We start from the raw sequence: 27175 nt of genomic DNA, 5'->3' as shown, positions 1-27175 counted from the left end.
GCACTTTCTCCCCTTACAAAAACCAAGCTCCGCCCATACTCGCAATGCGCTTTGAGTGACAGTCACCCACCTGCACTGGCAGGCTTCTTTGGGGGAGAGAGAGAGAGAGAGATTGGAGAGGGATTAATACATTTTGCCGCAGGGGCATAATCCCACAGGACAATGCATTGGTAACTTGTTTCAAATGACAATATATACCCCCGTGAATATTATTGCATGGATCTGAATACACGTGGGAGCGTGCGCTATGATATTTTGCAACAGGTTGACGGTGATATAGCGGTGCTGATACGAGAGGGAGCGAGAGAGAGAACGAGCGAGCGAGAGAGAGAACGAGCGAGCGAGAGAGAGACAGAGAGAGCGAGAGAGAGAGAGCCTCCTCACAGTCCCATTACCTCCGAGTCCCATCCGTTTTATATAGTTCTCTGGTTGATTCACGATGTGTGTGTGTGTGAACAGCTGAAGGTCTCTGCTAAATAATGAATGAATGAATGACTTTTATTTATATAGCACCCTTCACAGCACGAATGCAACGGATTCTGTCAGTTTTTTTAAATACGCGGATGACACAACAGTAGTGGGATTAATTAAGAACGGGGATGAATCGGCCTATAGAGCTGAAGTCGATAGCTTTGCTGTATGGTGCAAGGAGAACGACCTGCTTTTAAACATCTCTAAGACAAAGGAAATTATAGTTGACATCCGGTGCGGGGAGGCAGTCCACCCTCCTCTGTACATAAACGGCCAGCAGGTGGAGAGGGTAGACAGTTTTAAATTCCTCGGCATCACCATATGTGATAATTTAAAATGGGAAGTTAACACCAGCCTCATAATTAGCAAAGCCCACCAGAGGCTCCACTCCCTGCGCCAGCTTAAAAAGTTTGGTGTGTCCAGGGAGGCGATGCTCAGCTTTTACAGAGCCACTGTGGAGAGTGTCCTTACCTTCTCAATGACTGTGTGGTACGGAAACACCACCGTCCATGATAGGGGACATCTAGAAAGAACTGTACGCACAGCGTCAAAAATCATCGGCTGTGAGCTCCCCTCTGTGGCCTCCATTTATGCCACACAAATCAGGCGGAAAGGGGAGAAGGTGATCGGGGACCCTTCTCACCCTGCTTACGACCTCTTTAACCCCCTTCCCTCTGGCAGAAGACTCCAAAGTCTCAGGTGCAGGACATCCCATTTTAAAAATAGTACATACCCCGAGTCTGTCCGTCACCTGAACTCAATTACAAATGTACAGGCACTTTGCACCACAAGGGCTAGCACCAGCCGACATGCACTTTAAGGTAATATGCACTTTAAACTGGAACACTGAGCAATTTATTTTAGGTACTGTAGCATTTTTTCTTTTTAATTGTTTGTGTAAAACTTTTATATTGTGTTTTTATATCGTATGTTTTTATAATGTCTGTAGGCCTACTGTATGTGGCACCAAGACAAATCCCAATCAACCATGTGTTGAAATGGCAATAAAGTTTTCTATTCTATTCTATTCTATTCTATTTACACTACAGCTTATATAAAAAACACAACAAAACAAAATCAGAAATAAATGACAACAACAACAACAACAGACAGCAGTTAAAAAAAACAGTGAAACCAGTGAAACCAGATAAAAAAGTAGAATAAAAGAATTTGGATAAAATCATGAGTCACTAATTAAAAAACAAAACTATAGGAACAGTGAGGACAAGAAAAAGTGCCTATGTATGACCAAAGGCCTGTCTGAACAAATGTGGTTTTAGTTGTTTTTTAAAAGAGTTTTCAGAGGGGGCAGTCCGCAGGTCCAGGGGGAGAGCGTTCCAGAGCCTTGGTGCTGTCACCTCGAAGGCTCGATCACCCCTTGTTTTCAGCCTGGACCTGGGGACCACCAGGTGCTGACCGCTTCCGCATTATTTCCACTCGCTGCTCATATAAACGTATCACAGTTGATTGTGGGTGGGCGGTGGCAGATCAGAATTCTTACACGTCAGAGGTGGCTTGGTTCAGTGGGGGAGGATCTGGTCTCATCTGAACTGGAGGAATGCGCAAAAATGAGTGTCATACTGTGGTTGTACTGGGCAGCTCCTAGTGGTCAACAGTGTAAGACTGGTTGTACTGGGCAGCTCCTAGTGGTCAACAGTGTCAGACTGTGGTTGTACTGAGTAGCTCCTAGTGGTCAATAGTGTAAGACTGGTTGTACTGGGAAGCTTCTAGTGGTCAACAGTATAATACTGGTTGTACTGGGCAGCTCCTAGTGGTCAACAGTGTAAGACTGGTTGTACTGGGCAGCTCCTAGTGGTCAACAGTGTAAGACTGGTTGTACTGGGCAGCTCATAGTGGTCAACAGTGTCAGACTGTGGTTGTACTGGGCAGCTTCTAGTGGTCAACAGTGTAAGACTGGTTGTACTGGGCAGCTCCTAGGGGTCAACAGTGTCAGACTGTGGTTGTACTGGGCAGCTCCTAGTGGTCAACAGTGTCAGACTGTGGTTGTACTGGGCAGCTCCTAGTGGTCAACAGTGTAAGACTGGTTGTACTGGGCAGCTTAAAGACTGGTTGTACTGGGAAGCTTCTAGTGGTCAACAGTGTAAGACTGGTTGTACTGGGCAGCTCCTAGTGGTCAACAGTGTAAGACTGGTTGTACTGGGCAGCTCCTAGTGGTCAACAGTGTCAGACTGTGGTTGTACTGGGCAGCTCCTAGTGGTCAACAGTGTCAGACTGTGGTTGTACTGGGCAGCTCCTAGTGGTCAACAGTGTCAGGCTGTGGTTGTACTGGGCAGCTCCTAGTGGTCAACAGTGTCAGGCTGTGGTTGTACTGGGCAGCTCCCAGGTGTGAATGTGTGTAACTGTGTGAATGTGAAGCAGGGCGTTGCTGAGAAAGAGCATCAGAGAACCTACCCTGGTAAATAAAGGTTAACACTTTGATTGCCTAAGGCTAAATTCATGATATACCATCCCTTGCCAGCTCTATTTGTCTATGGAGAAGTTCCCCTTCTTTGCAGGGCTATAACTTTTTAAATTCTATTGCTAAATTGCCATTATTAGGGCCCATTCAATGTCCTATATGTATTGTTCAGGGTGTATGAACGTTAAACTTTTTCATTCACATATTCATACTAAAATATGATCTAAAGTATAAGTATGTTTTCATCTCTTTCTGCAGCTTTCTCCAGAACGTGATTTATAGCCCCAAATGCATTATATTGATGATCAAATACAGTTTGATAGCAATCGCCGCGATATAAAAAAATCCAACTGGACGGACTTCTGGAAGTTACTACACGTCATCTGATGTTGACCGGATGGGCGAGGGGGCGTTTATAATTCCGTGGGCAGCGTTATACCATTCATCTAATGTGGGTCAAATGTTCATCATAGCGTGTCGAACACGGTAATATTACACGCTAAAACTCACCCCAGTCTCCGCGGGCCATTGGGCGATCAGCGTGGGGTAGACAGTTTTCCATTATGGGATGTCGAAATACCCGGTCCATTTCCAGGTTGTATAATACTATATACGTCCAAATCATGTTGTTTATCGAGTTATTTGCAACCGATCGATGTCCAGTGTATCAAGATGGAGTCCCGGGACCTATAGCGAGTGCCCGGAAGTAATATGGGTGATCAGCACTTCATCCACATAACTTCCTGTTTGGCACTTCTGCCGATCGGCCACCAGATGGCGCTCTTGAACCGCTAGAGGATTGAGAGGAGCTCAGAACTGTGTGTGAAGGCTGCGGATGGAAAATATGATTCCGATCACAGATTTTTGAAATATTGATATTAAAGACGAGTTACGGCGTCCTCTGCAACTTGAGCATGGCGGGGAAGGACGCCTAAACACGTTTTCGGCACTTAAAGTGTTAACAACAACAACAACAACAACAACAACAACAACAACAACAACAACAACAACAACAACAACAACAACAACAACAACAACAACAACAACAACAACAACAGTGACTTCATTGAATCCTTCCAGTAAGCCAGGTCAACACACCCTCTTGAATACTACATCATCCACACACTGCTTGTTAAATGTAGCCTATACCTTAGATTCACCAAGCCTGTTTGTGTGTTCCACAGAGCTTGAATGGGTGTGTTAAAGGGTAGACTAGCCTACTGTATCCACTTGGACATGAAGAAAAGCCTATTCCTCACGGAGCGCCAGAGGGTCTGTGATAACAAGGTCACAGCGGTCATCAGGAGCTCCTGTTTGTGCCCAGGACCAGGTCACCCAGTCGAGCCCCTGTTTGTGCCCAGAACCAGGTCACCCAGTCGAGCCCCTGTTTGTGCCCAGGACCAGGTCACCCAGTCAGGAGCCCCTGTTTGTGCCCAGGACCAGGTCACCCAGTCGAGCCCCTGTTTGTGCCCAGGACCAGGTCACCCAGTTGAGCCCCTGTTTGTGCCCAGGACCAGGTCACCCAGTCAAGCCCCTGTTTGTGCCCAGGACCAGGTCACCCAGTCAGGAGGTTGAGGTACTGGAACGTTGGTGCCAGGACAACAGCCTGCTTTTGAACATTGGTAAAACCAAGGAGCTGATCGTGGATTATAGGAGAGGACAGCAGGAGACACACACACCACTGATGATTAACGGGGCTACCGTGGACAGGGTGAGCAGCTTCAAGTACCTGGGGGTCCACATCTCAGAGGATCTGACATGGTCAACACACATAGACACAGTAGTAAAGAAAGCGAAGCAGCGCCTCTACCACCTGAGACAGTTAAGGAAGTTCAGAGTATCGGGGAAGATACTCCAGTCCTTCTACTCAGGAGCTGTAGAGAGCATCTTGACCGGAAACATCACTGCCTGGTATGGGAACAGCACGGCACAGGACAAGTAGTACACATAGTACCACCCTACAGAGAGTGGTGCGCTCAGCCGAGCGTACCACGGGTATTGCGCTACCTCCCCTGCAGGCTCTATACAACAAGAGGTGCAAATCCAGAGCCTGCAGGATAATGAAAGACCCCCACCACCCCAATAACAGCCTGTTCCAGCTGCTGAGGTCAGGCAGACGCCTGCGAACCCCAGCTACTAGGACGGAGAGGCTTAGGCTAAGCTTCTTCCCCCAGGCCATCAGAGCCTTGAACAATGAACATTGAGAGACACAGAAACTGAACTATCCACACACAAGCACACACAAGCACATACACGACACGCACGCTGAGCACGCTCACACACTAGCAGCCACTTTAACACTCATGCCGCACATACGCACACTTATGGCCAGAGGAAAGGCCACTTTAAATTAGTATAACATCAGGAACAGTGTATTGCACTACTAAAGCTACCTAGCATGTCCTATATGCTCTGTAAATACTATGTACAGATACCGAGATGGCACACCATGTACCTGTTTATTGCACTGTTGTTTTTACTGTATTCTATTAATATGTTGTACCACTGTATTTTTTATTGGATTCTTTTATATGTTGTACCACTGTATTGCACATCGTCGCGGGCAAGACCAGCCGCATTTCATTGTATACCTGTATGCCGTGACAATTAAAACTCTTGACTTGACTTGACCAGGTCACCCAGTCGAGCCCCTGTTTGTGCCCAGGACCAGGTCACCCAGTCAGGAGCCCCTGTGTGTGCCCAGGACCAGGTCACCCAGTCAGGAGCCCCTGTTTGTGCCCAGGACCAGGTCACCCAGTCAGGAGCCCCTGTTTGTGCCCAGGACCAGGTCACCCAGTCGAGCCCCTGTTTGTGCCCAGGACCAGGTCACCCAGTCACGAGCCCCTGTTTGTGCCCAGGACCAGGTCACCCAGTCAGGAGCCCCTGTTTGTGCCCAGGACCAGGTCACCCAGTCAGGAGCCCCTGTTTGTGCCCAGGACCAGGTCACCCAGTCAGGAGCCCCTGTTTGTGCCCAGGACCAGACTCAAAATTAAAGGGGACCGAGCTTTCACGGTGACAGCCACACGGCTCTGGACGGCTCTCCCCCTGAACCTGAAAACCGTTCCCTCAGAGCTCATTTTCAAAAAGGCAAAAAAAACGTACATCCTCAGGCAGGCTTTTAAACGCCTATAGCCATTTCTTTCTGTTTATGTCTTTTTGTTTTTTTGTTGTCTATTCAGTTGTTTTGGCTCATTTTAATGTTTTCTTCTTTTCTTCTTCTTATTGTATTTGTACTGATGTTTTATAAAAATTCTGTAAAGCACTCTGTGCACTCGTGCTGAGAAGGGTGCTATATAAATAAAGTTTTACTTACTTACTGACCAACGTGGACAAGTGGGTAAATGGCTTAGGCTCAAACATCTTGCATATTATAATGTAAAGTACCGAGGAGTCGGTCGCCGTCAACCAGCACCTGCTAACAGGTCGGACCATTTAGCTCAGCTGGTTAGTGCGGCTGCCTGAGGATCCTATGGTCCCAGGTTCAGATCCACCTGGTTACATAAACATGTAGGCTAATATTGATAGATATTCTTGGATACAGTGTGCTCTAGGAATGTATGACTCTCTAGGCTACTTTTAGATCTCTTTCTGAAAAATGATCACCATTGACATATTTTGTGCCACTGGAATAGGTATAAAACATAACCGTGTCTATGATGAAGATTAAATTAAGTAAATAAACAAAACCACAACAAGGGCATTGCAAAGGTTCAGTGATGCACATTTTAATGTATACTAGTATACTATATACTAATGTATACATTCGAATGTATGTAGGACCTTCTGTGTAGGTACACGTGACATTTTAGAGCAATATTGCAATATAGAAATATATATATAATATCAAATTGTCTAATTTAAACCGACAACACATTCAACATTCCTACGCTTTTAAAGGAAGGCTAGCTCCGTGGTGGGAGTCGAGCTACCTAGACTTGAGGTGATGGTAGAGAGGGGGATGATAAGGAAGCTGGATGCCATCATGGAGAACCCCTACCACCCCCTCTACGACGAGCTAGTCAAGATGAGAAGCTCGTTCAGCCACAGACTCATCCCCCCCCGACACTCAACTAACCGCCTCGGACAGTCCTTCATACCAGCGGCCATCAGGCTCCACAACAGTGGGCAGCGACTAGCAGCCTCCAGGCCCCACAACAGGGGGCAGCGACAGCGACTGCTACCAGACATTGACCTGGGACTTATAGGAACCCAAGGGGGACAAAGTAGACTACCCTGGTACTTTGATTAATGTATACTCAGTAGATAGTAAATTATTATAACACTACCTCTTGCATACTGCACCTCATGTGACACTGTGAATAATGTGAATATTCCTCAGCTAGTCAGATAGTAAATTATATTGACCATATTGATCAAATTGTTTACACTGCCTGTGTTGTCTTTTACTACCTGTATACTGTGTTGTTTTACTACCTGTACCCCTCCCCCCCTCCCCCCCATGCTGCTATGATGCCTGAATTTCCCCAAGGGGATCAATAAAGGAATATCTTATCTTATCTTAAATGAGGGTTGGAAATAACGTTAGTAAATGTGTGCAAACGCCGGTTCTCAGTATTGGTGCACAACAGGCATGTGCAGAGGGGGGGGGGCTTTGGGTGCCCAAGCACTTGCCCATGTGCCCCTTGATGACCAAAGTGCCCTTTTAAAATGTTTTATTTATTTTATTTATTTTATTTATTTTATTTATTTTATTTATTTTATTTATTTTATTTATTTTATTTATTTTATTTATTTTATTTATTTTATTTATTTTATTTATTTTATTTATTTTATTTATTTTATTTATTTTATTTATTTTATTTATTTTATTTATTTTATTTATTTATTTATTTTATTTATTTTATTTATTTTATTTATTTTATTTATTTTATTTATTTTATTTATTTTATTTTATTTATTTATTTATTTTATTTATTTTATTTATTTTATTTATTTTATTTATTTTATTTATTTTATTTATTTTATTTATTTTATTTATTTTATTTATTTTATTTATTTTATTTATTTTATTATTTATTTTGTGTAAAGGGCAATGCCCATGGTCCTCATCAAGAATAACTTTAACAGTTAATAATATTATAAATAAAAATAAATATTTGAATGCCTGTCTGTCTGAGGTGCATCATGGTTATCTGTTATGTTGCGCGATGCGTCACCCTCCCTCTAACATTTTGATAACATGTGCCCTTTTAAAAATTTGAGCCCCTGCCCCTCGAAAGGTCTCTGCACGGCCTTGGTGCACAACTTCAACCAGATTTCAAAACGCTGGTATTTTGAGACCCGCTCCGCCTCCTCCAGCAGCGGAGAGACAGCAGCGGAGAGACAGCCGTGACTCCCCGTGACTTCCTGCTGAGGCTTTGATCTCAATCAGCGCCGCTGCTTGCCTTGATAATTAGCCGAAGGCCTCCGAGTTCTTACCATTACCGTACTGTGTGTGTGTGTGTGTGTGTGTGTGTGTGTGTGTGTGTGTGTGTGTGTGTGTGTGTGTGTGTGAGTGTGTGTGTGTGTGTGTGTGTGTGTGTGTGTGAGTGAGTGTGTGTATGTGTGTGTGTGTGTGTGTGTGTGTGTGTGTGTGTGTGTCGCCATGGTGATAGAAGCTTCCTGTCTTGACTACTGATGAGCGGAGCTCCATCAAAATGAAAACAAACACCTCTGAGCTGGGCAAATACTCTATACCTACATCTGAGGAATAGAACTAGAACACGCACAGTGTGACAAATGTACTATGTGTGTACAATGACACGGTATCACAAAGAGACAACGGGAAATGAATTATGGAGGATCTATGATGCAGCGTTCAGATTGCAGAAGAAAGTGGTCCAAATCTGATTCCTTTGCTTATCTTGTGACTGAGATGTGTGAACAGCACAAATCATGCGGAATCTGATCTTTTCAATTCTGATCTTTCATATGTGGTCCTGAACCAGATAAAAATGCTGCATTTACATAACATATTTTATCCAAAGCGCTTTACAATTTTCTTCCTCACATTTTTACCCATTCACTCACACATTCACACACCGACGCTCATCTGAACCAGTTAGGGGTTAAGTGTCTTGCTCAAGGATACTTCGACACGCTGCCCGGGAGGAGTGGGAATCGAACCGGGAACCTCCGGATTACTAGATGACTGCTCCACCTCCCGAGCCACTGAGATACAGGTTTGATTATTTTGCAATGCGACCTCAATCTGAACAGTCACGCGACTCTCATGTGACTTTTACGTCACTCTCTAGATTGACATTGGTCACAATTTATTTTATGTCCATCTTCGTTTGTAGTTCATTTGCACATGCAAGTGTAACGGAGGTACCGCAGTATATCCACAGTCACGGGTACAAGTAGTGATGTGGCTGTGGATGGTAAGCGGTACTGCAAGTAAACTCACTCCCCAGAGGCATCCAGACCCGGAAGCAAGAAGTGAATTCACTTCTTGCTTAGTGGTCTGTGATGCCGCCCGCGACGCCGGCGTCCGGGGTTCGACTCCCACTCAGGGCGATCCCTTAACAGGGGTCGAATCGACTTTAAACACAACGCAGACAAGATCACACCGGCCACATGTGGTGCCGTGACCCGGATGCCCTGGGTGGAGTGAGTTTAGGGGGGTGAGTGTAACGGAGGTACCGCAGTATATCCACAGTCACGGGTACAAGTAGTGACGTGGCTGTGGATGGTAAGCGGTACTGCAAGTAAACTCACTCCCCAGAGGCATCCAGACCCGGAAGCAAGAAGTGAATTCACTTCTTGCTTAGTGGTCTGTGATGCCGCCCGCGACGCCGGCGTCCGGGGTTCGACTCCCACTCAGGGCGATCCCTTAACAGGGGTCGAATCGACTTTAAACACAACGCAGACAAGATCACACCGGCCACACAGGTCAGTTCAGGAGCAGTGACCAGTTCACACTGGAATCTGATATTGGGCTACATTTAAAAAATAATGCGAACAGCCAAACTAAAAAAATCTGATCTGAGCAATAAATCAGAATTGAGCACAGTGTGAACGCAGCCAAAGAGACAACTGGAAATGAATTATGGAGGATCTGCAGGATGTTAAGAGTGTTTACCTAACAAGTGTAAGGTCACGGTATCAATCCTCTAATGACTACAGAGGACTATGAATGGCACCATCTGTCTGAAGGGCAAATGGTTTGGACACAGGGGTAAACATTGACCAACTGATAAGTCAACCCAAGGATGAAACGAACATAGAACCTTTTACACGGAACAAGACACGGAACGCACACAAGGCACCTTTAAATAGACATGGCACTTTCAAATAGGCGCCTGGCGGGGCCAATTAATGTTTGCACACGTCAGAAACCCTGCGAATCAACCACCCAATCAATCAATCAACCAATACACATGTGCAGACACAGGTTTATACAACACGCTGACGTCACTGGGACACCAAACACCATATAGACCACAGTGTGTCCCAGGGGACCCATCTCTGTGAAGATGTTACATGATTTGGTACAATCATAGTAATCATAACTGCCTACCTCATACTATAGTCTACCCATATAACTGTATGATGATAGCATGTACAATAGTGCCTTATACAAGCTTTTCACTAGCATACGTGACAGATTTCAATGGTATACGCAGACGTTTTATGATTTAAGTGACGGTATATGGCCTAAACGGCCGCTCATATAAACGGCCCCTCATATATATACCGTACCGTATATATACATTTATATATTTATATTTATCGCACATATATATATATATATCAATATCTGTCTGAATATACCTTCATATAATCCTTCTATATACCTACTTATACACCTGCATAACCCATACAACTCTGCATGATCGTTTGTACAATAATGCTGTATATACTTGTTGACAGAATCCGGCTATAGGGCGACAATAATGTGGTCAAGAGGCATGGTTTCTATCTTTAGCCTTTAACTGGCGTGGTTTATTTATTCACATGGTATGAGCAGCAGTTCTAGAGTTCTCCTCTCACTGAGAGGCTGGGGGGGAAGAGGTAGAGTAGGAGGAGACATCTCTATTTATACTCGCCACCTGGTGGTGTTCTTGAGTGGCTCCGCCTAGAGCGCCCTCTAGTGGAAACAGTTATATATGCAGTTAGACAGTTACTAACAATCCTACATAGAACCTCTGACTTCAACAATACTGTATATATTTATTCTTACCGTATATATATATATATATATATATATATATATATATATATATATATATATATATATATATATATATATATATATATATATATGTATATATATAATATATATAAAATATATATCCACATCTGTCTGTACATACCTGCATATTATAATCCTTTACTAGATACTATATATATATATATATGTACATATCCCTTACCTACTCTTACTAGTTACGCTGCTGGCCAATATAACTTACTACCATAGTGTCTTTACCTGTATCATTGTACATATTAATACTACAACTCTGTATATACATCTGATTAGCACTATTACTCATTCACATATTTTATACCCAGTTTAATCACCTGTACATTGTATATTACTATTGCATTTTACTGTTACATTTGCACTCTGGTTGGATGCCAAACTTATTTTCTTTGTACTGTACATCATGTACTGTATGATGACAATTTAATCTAATATAATCTATATTTTTACATAACTGTTGATGAGATAACAGTGTTGGTAGATCAGAATATCAATTCTTAAACATGATCTGATTATTGCTAACTTCAACTGAATAGGATAATAGTGAAATCAACCATCCTAATGGTCCTGGAGACCCCCTGAGACCACCTCAAAGACCCCTGGAGGTATCCACACATCCCTGGGAAGAGGATTTCTGTGAATGAACCGGTCCAGTCGACAACATCAACTAGTACATTTACATCCAATATTCTGCCTGTGAGTTGGTGCGTGTTAATGCCAGACAGCGAGCCTGTCTCTCACTGAAATGGCACTGTGTCAATATAAGTCCACAGATTATCTTTGTGCAAACGCTGCTAAATGTCAATTGGCAAATCAAGCACTCTAACAATACCATCACTTACCCTCTACATCTCCTTCCCATTACATCACAACACCACGTCAGCATGCTGTCGAAGTCCTTACGGTGTACAGTATGTACAACTAGCCTGCTGTGACCTCAGCGTCTTTGTTTTATGTTTTATATGTATATATATATGATTTCCATATCCTTCATCTTGTCCAGAATACTGACGTATAGAATGCTGTTCACTAGAGGGGTGATGGTGGTTAAAGGGTTAAGAGACGAGCAGTGATGGTGGTTAAAGGGTTAAAGGGTTAAGAGACTAGCAGTGATGGTGCATGGTTAAAGGGTTAAGAGACGAGCAGTGATGGTGGTTAAAGGGTTAAGAGACGAGCAGTGATGGTGGTTAAAGGGTTAAGAGAGCAGTAATGGTGGTTAAAGGGTTAAGAGATGAGCAGTGATGGTGGTTAAAGGGTTAAGAGACGAGCAGCGATAGTGGTTAAAGGTTTAAGAGACGAGCAGTGATGGTGGTTAAAGGGTTAAGAGACTAGCAGTGATGGTGGTTAAGGGCTTGCGTCCATTTACCGCATTTTCTGGGCGCAAGCGTCTTTTTTCAATTGTTCCCAATGAGGAGGGAGCGTATGCGATCAGAACCAAATCGGCAGAGAAAAAGCCCATTTTAAAGCACCTACTGTATTCCGCATGCACATGCGCAGAGTGCCCATGGAGTCTGGACGACGCGAGATGACGCACGAATGAATGTGGACTGTTCCATCAGAGGGCGGAGCTTCGGTGGTAATGTGAGTGGCTACAGACCGCTGCACTTAAATATAAACATTAGTCTACCTGGAGACTCAATAAGGTAATTGTAGATGTCGCCATAAGACGCGTCTGGCCATTTAGTGGGATAATTTTTTCATTATCCTGTTCTGCTGAAAGGACACCGGCCACCAAAGCTCCCCCCTCTGATGGAACAGTCCACATTCATTCGTGCGTCATCTCGCGTCGTCCAGACTCCATGGGCAATCTGCGCATGTGCATGCGGAATAGGTGCTTTAAAATGGGCTTTTTCTCTGCCGATTTAGTTCTGATCGATTAGGAATGGGTCGCGCCGTGTTCAGGAGATTGAGGCGCATAAACGTCTATTCGATTATGTCTCTAGCACCCCCACAGCCGTATCTGCAACCACTTACATCACGGCTCTCATCCACATTCATTCATTTGCTCCCCCCGCAATCTCCTCCCCGATTTCAATGTAACGCGGAAGTGTAGTGGTCTATAAGGGATTGTTCCCTCCCCCTCTGTCTCTCTCTCTAGCTCTCACAGAGAGCAGGTCTCGTGGTGGAAATTGTCACTGCTATCTGATTATAGGTGATCGTTGCCAATCAAAATGGAAATACCTGAGGGACAAATATAGAAAAGATAGAAAGGCTGAGAAAGAAAGAGGTGGACGTTTTTGAGCATCCTGAGTTTTTTATAACCATACATCCAGGACAGGGAGACCAGCACAAATTTGAGGGAGGAGATGGAGAGACAGCAGACTCTGGACTCCTTGCTTGGCTCCATGTCTCCATCATATATGCCAGAGGTAATGGCCTGATCACTTCAGTGCAAGCAGGGAGTAGGAGATGAAGGTTGTTGTGGAATATTCAAATGAGCCAAACAGTGAAGCTGTAGGAATTCAGATCGAGTCAATTTGTATAAAAATATGGAACATAGTTTATTTCTGTTTCCATGGCCACAGAAAAAGTGATCAGTTCATCATCAGAGACACACCAGCGTCTGACCAGAAAGTGACAAAGAGGTCTTGGTCAGACATACATTGATTAAATACATATTTTATATGACGTATCATACATATGTGAAGGCCACTAAAGTGGTATCACGTTAGTGTAATTGATTAGTGATGTGTCACAACGTTTTGAGAGTGCTTATATATTGTATTTTCCCTGTTAACCCCAGGTAGTGTCATTATATTGGTTGTCACCTAAAAACAACAATATAACTTTGGTCAATAGGTGGCAGTATAGGACTGGTGTTAAACTACTTCGCCTTTTGAAGCGTAGCTTCGCTGTCTCTCATAATTGAGAGATGCCTCGTTGAAAGAACATCACGTCTGACTTCTCCCTTTTTTCTAACATTAACCTGTTTTATAGGTGGGTAATACTTTACAAATGTAGCAGGGTGGATTATCCCTGCTTTATGGGAGTGGTTGTACACGGCCACCTGGTAGCGGGAACGCAGCAGAGCTGAGTCAGCTGGATCCCCGACTGTATGCCAGGAATGTTGAAGTGGAGGTCGAGCAGCAGGAGTGGATGGGGCCTAGGATTCACTGACCTAGGGATGGTACTCTGGTCCTTCTTACCCTCCAGGGCGATCAGCAGTAGCTCCCCACACACCCACACTTCCCCCAATACTTCCTGAGCCCTCCCACACCTGATGGCAGTAAGATGGATGCTATATGCGCTCCCCAAAGCAGTACTCTTCCTTAACGATGAGTGGAGACCTTTCACCATAAACTATATGCAGGGGGTGGGGAAAGGGTTAAACAATAATGAGCATTACCCGGAGGGAAAAGGGTTAGGCAAAATGCACATTAAAGACTCACACAGTGTTCCCATTTACGTCTCCTTTTATATAAAGTCTGATTCAATTTACAAGTGTATTACTCAATTGGAAAAGCTATTCCCACACTGGGCACCTAGTGCTCTCGCTCTACAATACACATGGATGAAAGTTATTCCCACATGGATGAAAGTTATTCCCACATGGATGAAAGTTATTCTGACATGGATGAAAGTTATTCCCACACTGGGCACCTAGTGCTCTCACTCTATATTACAGACACAGTAAGAACCTCTTCCCTTTAAGAGTTATCTACTGCTCCGCTTCGCGGTAGGTGAGCACAAGGTAAATAGTAAAGGAGTTCAATGGGAATTTTATAAAGAACCACATGTTTTTTTTGATCCACTTTTTCTCCCATTTTCTATATTTTCTCTCATCCCAATTTCGTATCATCCAATTCAACCCTCCCCTGTCACGAACGCTGTTTCTTGCCTCCCACAAGCCGGCTACAATGTGGACTAAGTCATACATAGCACAAGTCCCCTCCGGTACTTGAGGTAACAGCAGTCGCATCTTTTCACCTGCGCAGCTCGATCTCTCAGTGGCGAGGAGTAACGCGTGGGAGGCTCACGCTGCCCCAGACACTTCCTGATTCTACTGCGCAGGCGCACCAACCGACCTGTAGGAGTCGCTGTCCACAACGCCCGATCCCCACCCATCAGTTTCCCACCCCCTAATACGGCCAATGTGTATTAGTATGAACGACCAGCTAAACTCAAAGCAATGTGGAGCGCTGGGCTCGAACAGGCGAGCCCAGCGTCTCCGCATTCGTGGCGAGCGCCTTGCCCACTACGCCATGTAGCCGCCCCATAAAGAACCACATGTTATTATTACATTCAAAAGAAATTAACAGTGGGCCCACATTAGCAAATAAAGTCCTAGCTAAAGCCGGCTTGAAATGGTTGGGGCGCCCCTATGCACTGCTGCCAGCGTTCGTTCAAAGCACCGTTTATCTTCGCCCTTACAGAGCCTGCGCCACACAGTGAATTGTCTACCGATAACGTTTCAGCACTGAGAGCGCCGATGTACTTATCCAAGATGGCGGGCCTACTCTCAGCACCACTAGTCCGGGTGTTAAGATGGCCATTGGGAGATCCCGCAATAACAGCTAGCGGGGCGGGGTAGATGCTGGGGTGGGTGAGCTGCTGGGGCAACGGCTTGGAGGGGCTGGAGACGCGTGCAGTGTAGTGGCGTCCTCTGCTGGGCTGAAGAGGTGGGCCGACACGCGGGCTAAACTGTGGTGCTAACCTAAACACAGCTAAACTGTGGGTCGTGGTGGACCCTCCTGCTATGACACCTATACACAGCTAACGCAAGGTGGCTCAAAACCCACTTCTACCTACTAGCCTTTCCCGTTCACTGACTCATGCCCTGTTTTTCTATGTGTTTGCCTGTGTGCCCTCCCATAAAACGGAGTGTGATTGTTGTCTATATGTATCTTGTGTATTTACCCTCTGTACAGCACTTTGGTTGACAGGCGTCATGTGAAATGTGCTTTATAAATCAATTTGATTGATTGATTGATTGATTGATTGGTCTTCGGCGATGCTCGCCTGTTGGTTCATTCACAGTGTCTCTGGCACATTAACCAAACGCTAAGCTACCGCATATACTTCTAGGATAACCCGTTGTGTAACTGAGTTTATCTGGCGCTTTAATCAAATGCTAAGCTACCGCATATACTTCTAGGATAACCCGTTTTGTAACTGAGTTTATTCCTCGCGTGTTGGATTGCTGGAGCTCTCATCCAGTACGTCTTCCTCCCTCTGAGGAAACTGACGAAGAGGTCTCTCCGCTGTTCGAGCCCCGCCTCCAGCCCATTCTTCTTCACCTGATGTCCTCCCTGCCCGGCGTGGCCACCAGCGCCCCTGCCGGCACCTGTATCCTGTCTCACTATGAAGCGTCAATGTTTAAGATAGGGAGAATCAGAGAGCAGCAAGTTAATAGTCAATGTCGGGGTAGGGATGATCAAAGAGAACCGCACGTTAAGTGTCCATGTCCGGGTAGGGATGATCAAGAGCGGTCAGCCGGTTACAACGTCCTCGTGAACACAGGGAATGCAAAAGATTAGCGTTAGACACCCTGAATAATAGTCAGACATATTCAGGTGGCTACACAAAGCACACACAAATGTTGATAATTGTAGACTAAATGTCTAGAGCCCACTGAGTTTACAGTTTAAGACGACGAGTAAAGAATAGCTTGAAGAAGTTGACCGTCATGAAATGGCGTCGATCCTTGTGTAACACGTTGGTCGTTAAGTGTTGGGGTATTACATCTCCATTTGGTGACGAGGTTTATGTTTTGAAATACATACTGTTTGGGTTAAATTGCTGTTTAGTACATGTATATATTTGGACACTTTAGCCTGTACCTCGTGTTCCTTCTCGCTCTTTCTCCCGCTCTCTCTTTCTCCCGCTCTCTCTCTCTCTCCTTCATGTAGATGTAGATATATTAATAGTTACGTTGTATTGTCACGGTTACTGTTATATGGTATGCAAGTCCTAGTTATGCTTAGATCATAGATACATAACAAATGCACTTCGATGCAAGTTAATAAATGACCCAAACAAACTTGGGAGTTGAATGCAAATGAGAGTGACACAGAGGTTACAAGGTGTTTCTTTAGGATGTATTTGAGTTAAATACAAAGGAGTGATACAGAGGTTACAAGGTGTTTCTTTAGGATGTATTCGAGTTAAATACAAATGAGTGACACAGAGGTTACAAGGTGTTTCTTTAGGATGTATAATTAGCAAAGCCCACCAGAGGCTCCACTCCCTGCGCCAGCTTAAAAAGTTTGGTGTGTCCAGGGAGGCGATGCTCAGCTTTTATAGAGCCACTGTGGAGAGTGTCCTTACCTTCTCAATGACTGTGTGGTACGGAAACACCACCGTCCATGATAGGGGACATTTAGAAAGAACTGTACGCAAAAATCATCGGCTGTGAGCTCCCCTCTGTGGCCTCCATTTATGCCACACAAATCAGGCGGAAAGGGGAAAAGGTGATCAGGGACCCTTCTCACCCTGCTTACGACCTCTTTAACCCCCTTCCCTCTGGCAGAAGACTCCAAAGTCTCAGGTGCAGGACATCCCATTTTAAAAACAGTACATATCCCGAGGCTGTCCGTCACCTGAACTCAAGTACAAATGTACAGGCACTTTGCACAACAAGGGCTAGCACCAGCCAACATGCACTTTAAGGCAATATGCACTTTAAACTGGAACACTGAGCAATTTATTTTAGATACTGTAGCATTTTTTTATTTTTTATTGTTTGTGTAAAACTTTTATTGTGGGGATTGTATTCTTGTGTTTTTATATTGTATGTTTTTAACAATGTCTGTACTGTATGTGGCACCAAGACAAATCCCAATCAACCGTGTTGAAATGGCAATAAAGTTTCTATTCTATCTATTTGAGTTAAATACAAAGGAGTGACACAGAGGTACAAGGTGTTTCTTTGGGATGTATTTGAGTTAAATACAAAGGAGTGACACAGAGGTACAATGTGTTTCTTTGGAATGTATGTTGGATCAGACTGTAAAACATTAACCTGTTTTATAGGTAATATATATCTGCTACCAGGTGCCATATTCACGTACATAAGATACCAGATTATGATAAATATGAGAAGAATCATAACAAAGAATGAGTCTATGGCTTTTATGTCTTCACACACAAACTGGAGTCCAGGCCAAATGTCATATCTCCTCAACCTTGGCTGTTTATAAGAACATTTCCAGTCACAAGGTTTTTATTGTTAAACATTCTCAAAATGTGTGTGAGATACCACTGATGTAATCAGGTTTGTTTACATAATGGCAAACTATCTGATATATATATATTCAGGGTTAGAATTTTTTTTGCCCCCCTTAATTGATCTTCGGGGGCACTGAACTTTTATGATGAAAAAGGTTATTAAGTTAAACATCCTTATCATTTAAAAAATACAACTCAATTAATGACCTCATTTTGTGGCTGCGGCTGTCCTGGTGGTGCAAAGCGCTGTATTTCTTTACAGTCTTCGTCCCGCCGACAAAAACATCCATGCAAACTGCTCCTTGCACACTACCAGCCAGGCAGATTTTTTACCAGCCAAAAATTCTAAAACAAATTTGTGTCGCATATATATAAAAGATTTCAGTACATTTCAGGTAGATAAGGTATTACGTTCAAGTAGATAAAGAATACACACTTAAATAAGAGGCCAGAGTAACATTTTAAGCAAATTATTTTACTATATTGATTGATGATTGATTAATCAATACAAGTCTATCTTAAGCTTAAATTGTAACCTAACCTTTGCAGGATTTAACAGAACATAATAAAAATGTGAAGGTTTTGTAAACCTAACTTAAACCTCCTCAATCATGTCCTCATCAGAGTCCACAATCTCATTGATTTACTACCGATGACTGTGGTGTTATGTTAACGTGTGTGCGTTATACGACAGAGTGTACAGGCCACCGTACTCTGGGTCAAGGGGCAGGTACGGGAGGGGCGATAGAGATACACCTGTATGATGTTGCTACGGAGTTAAGCTAATAAAGGATACTCGTCCCAACCACAGCAGAGGACTCACGTATTTGTACTGTGAAGTAACACGACAATGACAAACGTGTTGTTTCTGTTTTTCTTTTTGACATACTTGTGGCACACGGAACAAGTTAACAACTCACCACTGTCTACAGCCCCCGCATCATACTGTAGCCTAGCCAGTCTCTTGAAACTATCTTCAAACTTCCACTGCTCTGGAAACATTCTTTTGTCAGGTGGTCCCACTCATCCTTTTCGTCTGAGAAAGCCGCGTGGGTTTTCTTTTTAGCGGCCGGCTTACTCCTTCCATATGGTTCCACATATTTATAACCCATTAACGTTATTAAGCTAATGTTAGCTAATTGGGCGTAACGTTACAGTGCAAGCAGTGTAAACAAGGAGAGATTGACGCACGAGGAGAGATTGAGGGCTGCAAAAAAGGCGACTGTCCTTTATTTTACATGACTATTTTGTTCAAATCTGCCCGCCATTGACGCTTTGCGGGTGCTTATTTTGTTCCCTGTATATATATATTATATATATATATATAATTGGTAAACTGTCTGGGGCATTTTTTGCCCCCCTTAACTGATTTTCGAGGGCATTTGGTCCATTTTTGAGGGCATTTTGCCCCGAGCCCCCGTTAATTTCGAACCCTGATATATATAACAATAGCTTTGGCATTTCGTGAAAAAGTGGAAACTTAATTTAATTATTCTAGTAATTTATCGCCAAACTGAAATATTCTGTCACCCAGACGACCCAAGGCTGGAGCAGTGAGGAGGAGGAGGAGGGAACACAGCTGAGCCGCTGTGCTCCTGGTCCTGCCACAACCCTGCCCCGCTCTGCACCACCAGCGGAGATGGAGATAGCTGCTGCACCTGCTGCACAGAGGGAGGTCCCTGGCCCCTCCATCGTCCGTCGGGGACAGAACCGCAGGGCTCCACCTCCACCACCACCCACGGCCCCCATGACTACCTACCAGCAGGAACTACTGGGGATAATCGGGAAAGTCCCAGTTAATGGGGATGCATTTTTTTTATTGAGCCTGCTACCAGCTTTCAGTAGTCTAGATAACCGCAAAAATTCCCTTGTTAGAATGAAGTTCCAGCAGTTTTTGCATGAGGTAGAGTTTTCAGATTAGTTTACTTTTAGGTTTACTTTGTTTTATTGTAATCAGTTCAATTGTTGATTGATTGATTGAAAATGTTATTAACAGATTGCAGAATGGGTACAATACAGTACAGCTCAATACACACAATTGTTAAGGGGATACAGACCAGAGAAAGACTTTCATCTTGTTTACCTCGGGGTCCCCCATTTTCAATTCATCATAACATAATATGACATACATGACATACAGATAGACAGTACTGCTACATCTATACATTTATGACGTACCAGATTTACAAATACAGTACTGTTTGTGATACAAAAAGAGTTTAAAAAAGAGAGTATATACATTTGACGAAGAAACTGTACATTGGATGAGGTGGGGGGGGGGGTTGGGTAGGTGGGGGGGAACTGTACATATGAGGTGGGGGGGGGGGGACTGTACATTGGATTATCGACGAAACCTTACTTGGTCCCAAGAAGAGGGTCTTGTGTATTATTGGGTTAGGACATTTACACACAAAAGACCAGACCCCCCTCCCGCGATTATAAATGTGCAGGGTGTAGTGAGCTGTGTATTGGAATACGTTTGTCGGCCTCCATTGATGAAGGGGCGAGAGTCCTGAGACATGGCAAATACACACAGCTGCCGGGTGGAAAACTCTATCTAAGTATTTTTTTAGTTGCCAATGCGCGACCCCACTGTCACCTACCCGTGACCCCACTTTGGGTCACGACCCGTAGTTTGAGAACCGCTGATGTAAATGAAAAAATAGCAATACCTGCTACCATATAATTTCACTGAGCTGCAATTAACACAACACAAGGATTCAATGTCATCAGTGACATCATCGGTGGCCATATTCAAACTAATTTACTCTCAATAACTGTCAAACTACATGAAAGTGTGCAAAACGGTATTGAGTTTTTGGATTTGTGTGAGATTACGTGCAATGAAAATCAGAATCGTTTTTTTGGTGAAGTGACCTTTTGTGTGTTTTTGGATGAAATTTGGAATGGGGCCATTGGGCCTATTCTTAGAGGAACCCAGTGCCAGATATGTGTAATAGAGCTATTGCTACTGATGGCCTACTTTCCCCTCTGCAAGCCCATTGAGCATCACCACAGGGGGAAGGACCTCTACATTAACAATATACCAGGATGCGGTCTATGATGTCCATGGCTGGCTCTCTGCAGCTCCTCCATATCACACTTCACTGGAAATGGTGTATATTGATCATGCAGTGTGACATTCCACAAATTAAGCTGTACAGGCACTAGTTTTACAATCATTTACATAACATCTTAAGAAATTACTAATGTGTATGGGAACTGACAAAAAAGGTAACGGTAAAGGTAATGCTTAAAATGTATTATTGCAGGAACAAAAGGCGCGGTGAAAAATGTTGGGTGCACCTAAATTATGTGCTGGTGCACCAAAATGAAAATGTTAGGTGTACTGGTGCAACCACTGTAAGAAAGTTAGTCTGGAGCCCTGTATACGAACAGGTCGAAAAGTACCTAGCGGAAAAAAATCGAATCTTCTAATTCCAATCTTGCTTCAGAACATCCCACTCCACTGACACATGTCTTCTCTATTTGAACGACCACATCAAACAAGAGGTGGACATGGGCAAATACTGCGGCATGGTCATGCTGGACCTACAAAAGGCCTTCGACACTGTCAATCACTCCATTCTGATTGACAAGCTAAAAGCAATTGGTTTTGATAGTCTATCAGTGAGCTGGATGCAATCCTACCTGGAGGGGAGAGAACAGATCCACTCATTGTTCAGGTTCAGCTGCCTCAGCTTGTTCTCGCTCACCTCAGAGAGGAACACAGCGAATCGTTTGGAGTACAGAGGGTCGTACTGGTCTATCATGTGCAGCATGAAGGCAAAGTCATTCTTCACATCAGGGATGTCATGTCAAGTCAAGTCAATTTTATTTGTATAGCACATTTCCAGGCAGCGGTAGCTGGCACCAAAGTGCTTCACAAGCAGGTTGATAAAAACAAAATAATATGATGCAAGATATAAGATTAAAACACAGTAAAGCAATGAAAGTAATAAAAACAGGTAGGACACAGTAAAACAAAGAGGATAGAAGGGCCAGGGGTCTAGTGGTGATTAAGCTATGTCACTATAGCTGCTCTCCTCGCGGATTGATTCAAAGGAGTATCGTTTGAGGGAGCGACTGAGCATCCAGCAAAGTGTGTACATGCAGATCAGGCCGTAAACCCCCACCAAGCTGATGTAGAAGCAGGCCAGGATCTTGAAAAGAGTGGCTAAAGGGTGAGCACAGTGGTACATACTGTAGCCCGTTAACTTCTCGATGTCCACCGTGCACACCACACTTTTTCTCCCATTTTTCTATATTTTTCTCCCATCCCAATTTCGTATCATCCAATTCAACCCTCCCCTGTCACGAACGCTGTTTCTTGCCTCCCACAAGCCGGCTGCAATGTGGACTAAGTCATACATAGCACAAGTCCCCTCCGGTACTTGAGGTAACAGCAGTCGCATCTTTTCACCTGCGCAGCTCGATCTCTCAGTGTCGAGGAGTAACGCGTGGGAGGCTCACGCTGCCCCCGACACTTCCTGATTCTACTGCGCAGGCGCACCAACCGACTTGTAGGAGTCGCTTGTTCACAACGCCCGATCCCCACCCTTCAGTTTCCCTCCCCATAATACGGCCAATGTGTATTACTGCGGACGACCAGCTAAACTGAAAACAATGTGGAGAGCTGGATTCGAACACGCGAATCCTAGCGTCTCCACACTGGTGGCGAGTGCCTTGCCCACTACACCACCTAGCCGCCCACCACACTGAATTTAATGTACCGTACATAGTAGCCTGTGTAGCAGATGATCAATATGAACTTGATCACTTTGATGATGGTCTGACGTATGTAGAGGCAATAAACGATGTCGCCTTCCTCTACGTGGATCCTGAACTTCTTCACCTCAAAGAGGGCCTTGGCCTGCTCTCCCTCCTTCTTATCCAGAACCCCAGTTTCTAAGCAGTCTACAATCCCTTGTTCAATTCTGGACTTAGTCCGCTGGAGCATGGGCCACGTCCTCACTCACGAACGACGCCTTTTTGTCCGTGGAGCCGTTCATCTTCCCCAGGGGCTTGGAGTCGCTCTCCTCGACCACAGTCTCCGACAGAGCCCTGGTCGTCCACGGCGAGTCGAAGCACTTGAGAAGAATAGAGACAAAGTGCTCCAGTTTGGAGCTTGTTCGAGGAAACTTGAACCAAAAGTTGCTGCAGGCCAGGAAGATGAGGGTGTGGGGCAGCACCAGGTATGGGAAGTACTTGGCGAACCAGTGGAGTTTGTTCTCATAGCAGACCGCATCAACATAGTTATACTGGTGACGGTCCAGGTCGTACTGGATGCCTCTCGGCTCCGCGGCGTAGGGGACCGTCACGTTGGAGACGGGGATGGTCTCACAGTTCCCATTGACCACCCACTTGCAAGGCAAGCAGATCATCTTGTGCTGTGAAACCTGAAGGGTGCCACCGAACACGGCGATCATTAGCATGACGTTGACGATGGTGATGTAGTCTCTGAAGACGTCCCACCATGGCTTCAAGATACGGTATGCCGGCTGGGTGTCGGCAAAGTACCGGAGCTCTGTGATGGGGATCATGATGGCTTACCTGGAATCACAAGAGAGAGAAAAGAGTGCGCTTAGCGATGGGTTATCCAAAAGTAGCAAGGAAAACAGGATTATATTTTATACGTTTTGGATCATGCCTTTCACTCTGTGAACCTGGAATAATGTTAGCTGGCCTTTTTATTTTTAGAAAGGCAATATTATATTAACCATTTCACTACCACACCACAGAAGGTTAACACTTTCACTACCACACTACAGAGAAAGCATTAACCCTTTGTAGTGTGGTAGTGAAAGTGTTAATATTACTATTGTTGAAGTCAGAGGTTCTGTGTAGGATTGTTAGTAACTGTCTAACTGCATATATAACTGTTTACACTAGTAACTGTCTAATTGCATATATAACTGTTTCCACTAGAAGGCGCTCTAGGCGGAGCCACTCAGGAACACCACCAGGTGGCGAGTATAAATAGAGATGTTGTAGGAGACGGGAAATCACGACCAAAGAGAGTGAAGTTTCTTTGACCACACATCAGTGTGCATCATTTAATAGCATAACCATGGATACCACAACAAACCAAGTGAAGCGTTAATATGGCCGCTCTAGATACCCCGGATGCCCCGTGTCCTTAAAGTGACAGTGTAGGTGGATTATGTCCCGTCCAGGTAAGTGCCCATGTAAGTGCCCACTACATATGTCCCCCCAGAATTCACCCTACTAACTCACAAAACGGGTCGGTAGACGGACCTCCCGACCATAACGGCTCCGAACAACTGGAGCCGGCATATGAGCTACCGTGGGACCCCCTGGGGCCTTGCAGTGGCGGGGAGGGCAAGGGGCAAGGTGCCTAATGGGCTGTGAGGGACTCATATTTTCAAAAAGCGACCTATGGTGACGAGGTTTAACACGGGGAGGTCGCCCCCGCCGCGGGGGCTGAGCGAGTGCCACGGGGTGATCCACATCCAAGTGAGCTGGCTTAAGCCTGTCCACCGAGACATGTTCCGGTTTACCGCCAATGTCCACCACGAAGGTCTTACTTCCCGTCTGTAGGACCCGAAACGGGCCATCGTAGGGGGGTTGAAAGGACCCGCGGTGGGCATCGTGCCGTATGAACACGTATTCCGTCGCCTGGAGGCCGGGTGGAACACGAGTCTGTGGCAAACCATGCTGCGAGGTGGGGACCGGCACAAATGCCCTAGCGTTCTCCAAGTTTGAAACGCGCTGCTGGGTCGCAGACCAGGGGTCTGTGGTGTCAGGTAAAAACTCCCCGGGGACCCGCAGCGGTTGGCCATAGACCAGCTCAGCCGACGACGACTGGAGATCAGCCTTGGGGGCGGTCCTGAGACCCAACATGACCCACGGGAGCCTGTCGACCCAACTACCATCGCTAAGGGTAGCTCGGAGAGAAGCCTTCATGGACCGGTGAAACCGCTCACACAAACCGTTAGCCTGCGGGTGATAAGCGGTAGTGCGGTGCAGTCTCACGCCTAAGTTTCTGGCAATCTCGGACCAAAGCTCAGAGGTGAACTGAGGTCCGCGGTCCGACGAAAGGTCAGACGGAGCACCAAACCGGGCCACCCACGTATATATAAACGCCCGAGCCACATCAGTGGACGTTGTGGATGACAGCGGAACGGCCTCTGGCCACCGAGTGGTTCTGTCCACCATCGTGAGGAGGTATGTGAAACCATGCGATGGGGGTAATGGACCCACCAGGTCCACATTCACGTGGTCAAACCTCCTTTCGGGCACGGAGAACTGGGCCAAAGGAGCTTTAATGTGGCGGTGTACCTTAGCGCGCTGGCACATCACACAGGTCTTAACCCACCCGCTCACATCCTTTTTCAGCCCGTGCCAAATGAACTTGGCTGCCACCTGCTTTTGAGACGCCCTGTTACCGGGGTGAGAGAGACCATGTATGATGTCAAAAACATGACGTCTCCAACTGCTGGGCACCACCGGTCGCGGCCGCCCCGTGGAAACGTCGCACAGGAGTGTGCTGTTAGCCTCATTAAATGCCACATCCTCCAGCCTGAGTGCTGTGATGGCCGTCCTGTAGGCCTGAACGTCCAGGTCGGAAACCTGGTCTGAGGCCATGCGTGCATAATCCAAACCAACATGGACGGCCCCGATCAAGGCCCGAGAGAGACAGTCTGCCACTAGATTGTCCCTGCCTGCGACATGCTGAATATCCGTGGTAAACTCTGAGATATATGACAGGTGCCTCTGCTGACGGGCAGACCATGGCTCACTTACTTTAGCCATAGCAAAAGTGAGTGGCTTGTGGTCTACAAATGCCGTGACCGAACGAGCCTCCAGCAGGGAACGGAAATGCCGCACGGCCAGATAGAGGGCGAGGAGCTCCCTATCAAAAGTGCTATATTTGCACTCATTAGGACGAAGCTGTCGGCTAAAAAACGCCAGTGGCTGCCAAGCCCCACTCACCCACTGCTCGTATACCGCTCCAACAGCATAGTCTGAAGCATCAGTGGTGATGGCAACAGGGGCGTTGGGAAGTGGGTGTGCCAGCCTGGTTGCATTGGCCAGGGCGGTTTTAGTATCGACAAACGCCTTGCGTCTCTCGTCCGTCCAGTCCACCACATGTTTGGCGATTTTACCCCTGAGAGCCTCGTAAAGAGGTCGCATTAGCTGAGCAGCCCGGGGGACAAACCGATGGTAAAAATTTACCATGCCAAGGAACTCTTGCAGAGCCTTGATGGTGGGTGGCAGTGGAAAATGTGCTATGGCGTCAACCTTAGATGGGAGGGGAACTGCCCCATCTTTGGTGATGTGGTGCCCGAGGAAATCGATCCTAGACAGCCCAAACTGACATTTAGCTGGGTTAATTATGAGCCCATGCTGACTGAGTCGGTGGAAAAGGGTCCTGAGATGGGACAAGTGCTCTGCCTTGGTGGTACTGGCGACTAAGATGTCATCTAGGTAGACAAACAAAAAAGGCAGGTCCCGTAACACAGAGTCCATCAAGCGCTGGAATGTCTGTGCTGCGTTTTTAAGCCCAAATGGCATGCGCAAGAACTCAAACAAACCAAAGGGAGTAATCACCGCCGTCTTAGGGATGTCCGCTGGGTGGACCGGCACCTGGTGGTAACCTCGAACTAAATCTATTTTTGAAAATATGAGCTTCCGGGCCAGGTGGGTGGAAAAATCCTGAATATGTGGAACCGGGTATCGGTCCGGTGTGGTTACCTCGTTAAGGCGGCGGTAATCGCCACACGGGCGCCACCCGCCGGCAGCCTTGGGGACAATGTGAAGGGGTGAGGCCCATGGGCTGTCAGAACGACGGATAATACCCAGGTTCTCCATGTTGGAAAACTCTGCCTTGGCCACGGCCAGCTTGGCAGGATCTAGGCGCCGAGCCCGGGAGTAGACTGGCGCAC

The 27175-nt window shown here is 45.6% G+C and overlaps 1 protein-coding gene across 1 annotated transcript in view; it reads right to left on the bottom strand.

The window, feature by feature from the left end:
- The window catches only part of LOC311224533 (volume-regulated anion channel subunit LRRC8A-like), a gene marked incomplete at both ends in the record, with an annotated part of 54978 nt that extends 31169 nt beyond the window's left edge, over positions 1–23809 (bottom strand). The window contains 4 exon segments of the mRNA XM_084309565.1: positions 21918–22083; positions 22300–22510; positions 22984–23230; positions 23232–23809. Coding sequence (XP_084165691.1) covers positions 21918–22083; positions 22300–22510; positions 22984–23230; positions 23232–23809 — 1202 coding nt within the window.
- Positions 23810–27175: the final 3366 nt, after the last annotated feature.

The sequence above is a fragment of the Notolepis coatsorum genome, assembly GCF_963971535.1.
Source record: "Notolepis coatsorum genome assembly, chromosome: 1".
In the NCBI taxonomy this organism is placed as follows: domain Eukaryota; kingdom Metazoa; phylum Chordata; class Actinopteri; order Aulopiformes; family Paralepididae; genus Notolepis; species Notolepis coatsorum.
Note: the sequence above shows the minus strand (reverse complement) of the source record. Positions and strands in the feature narration are given on the sequence as shown.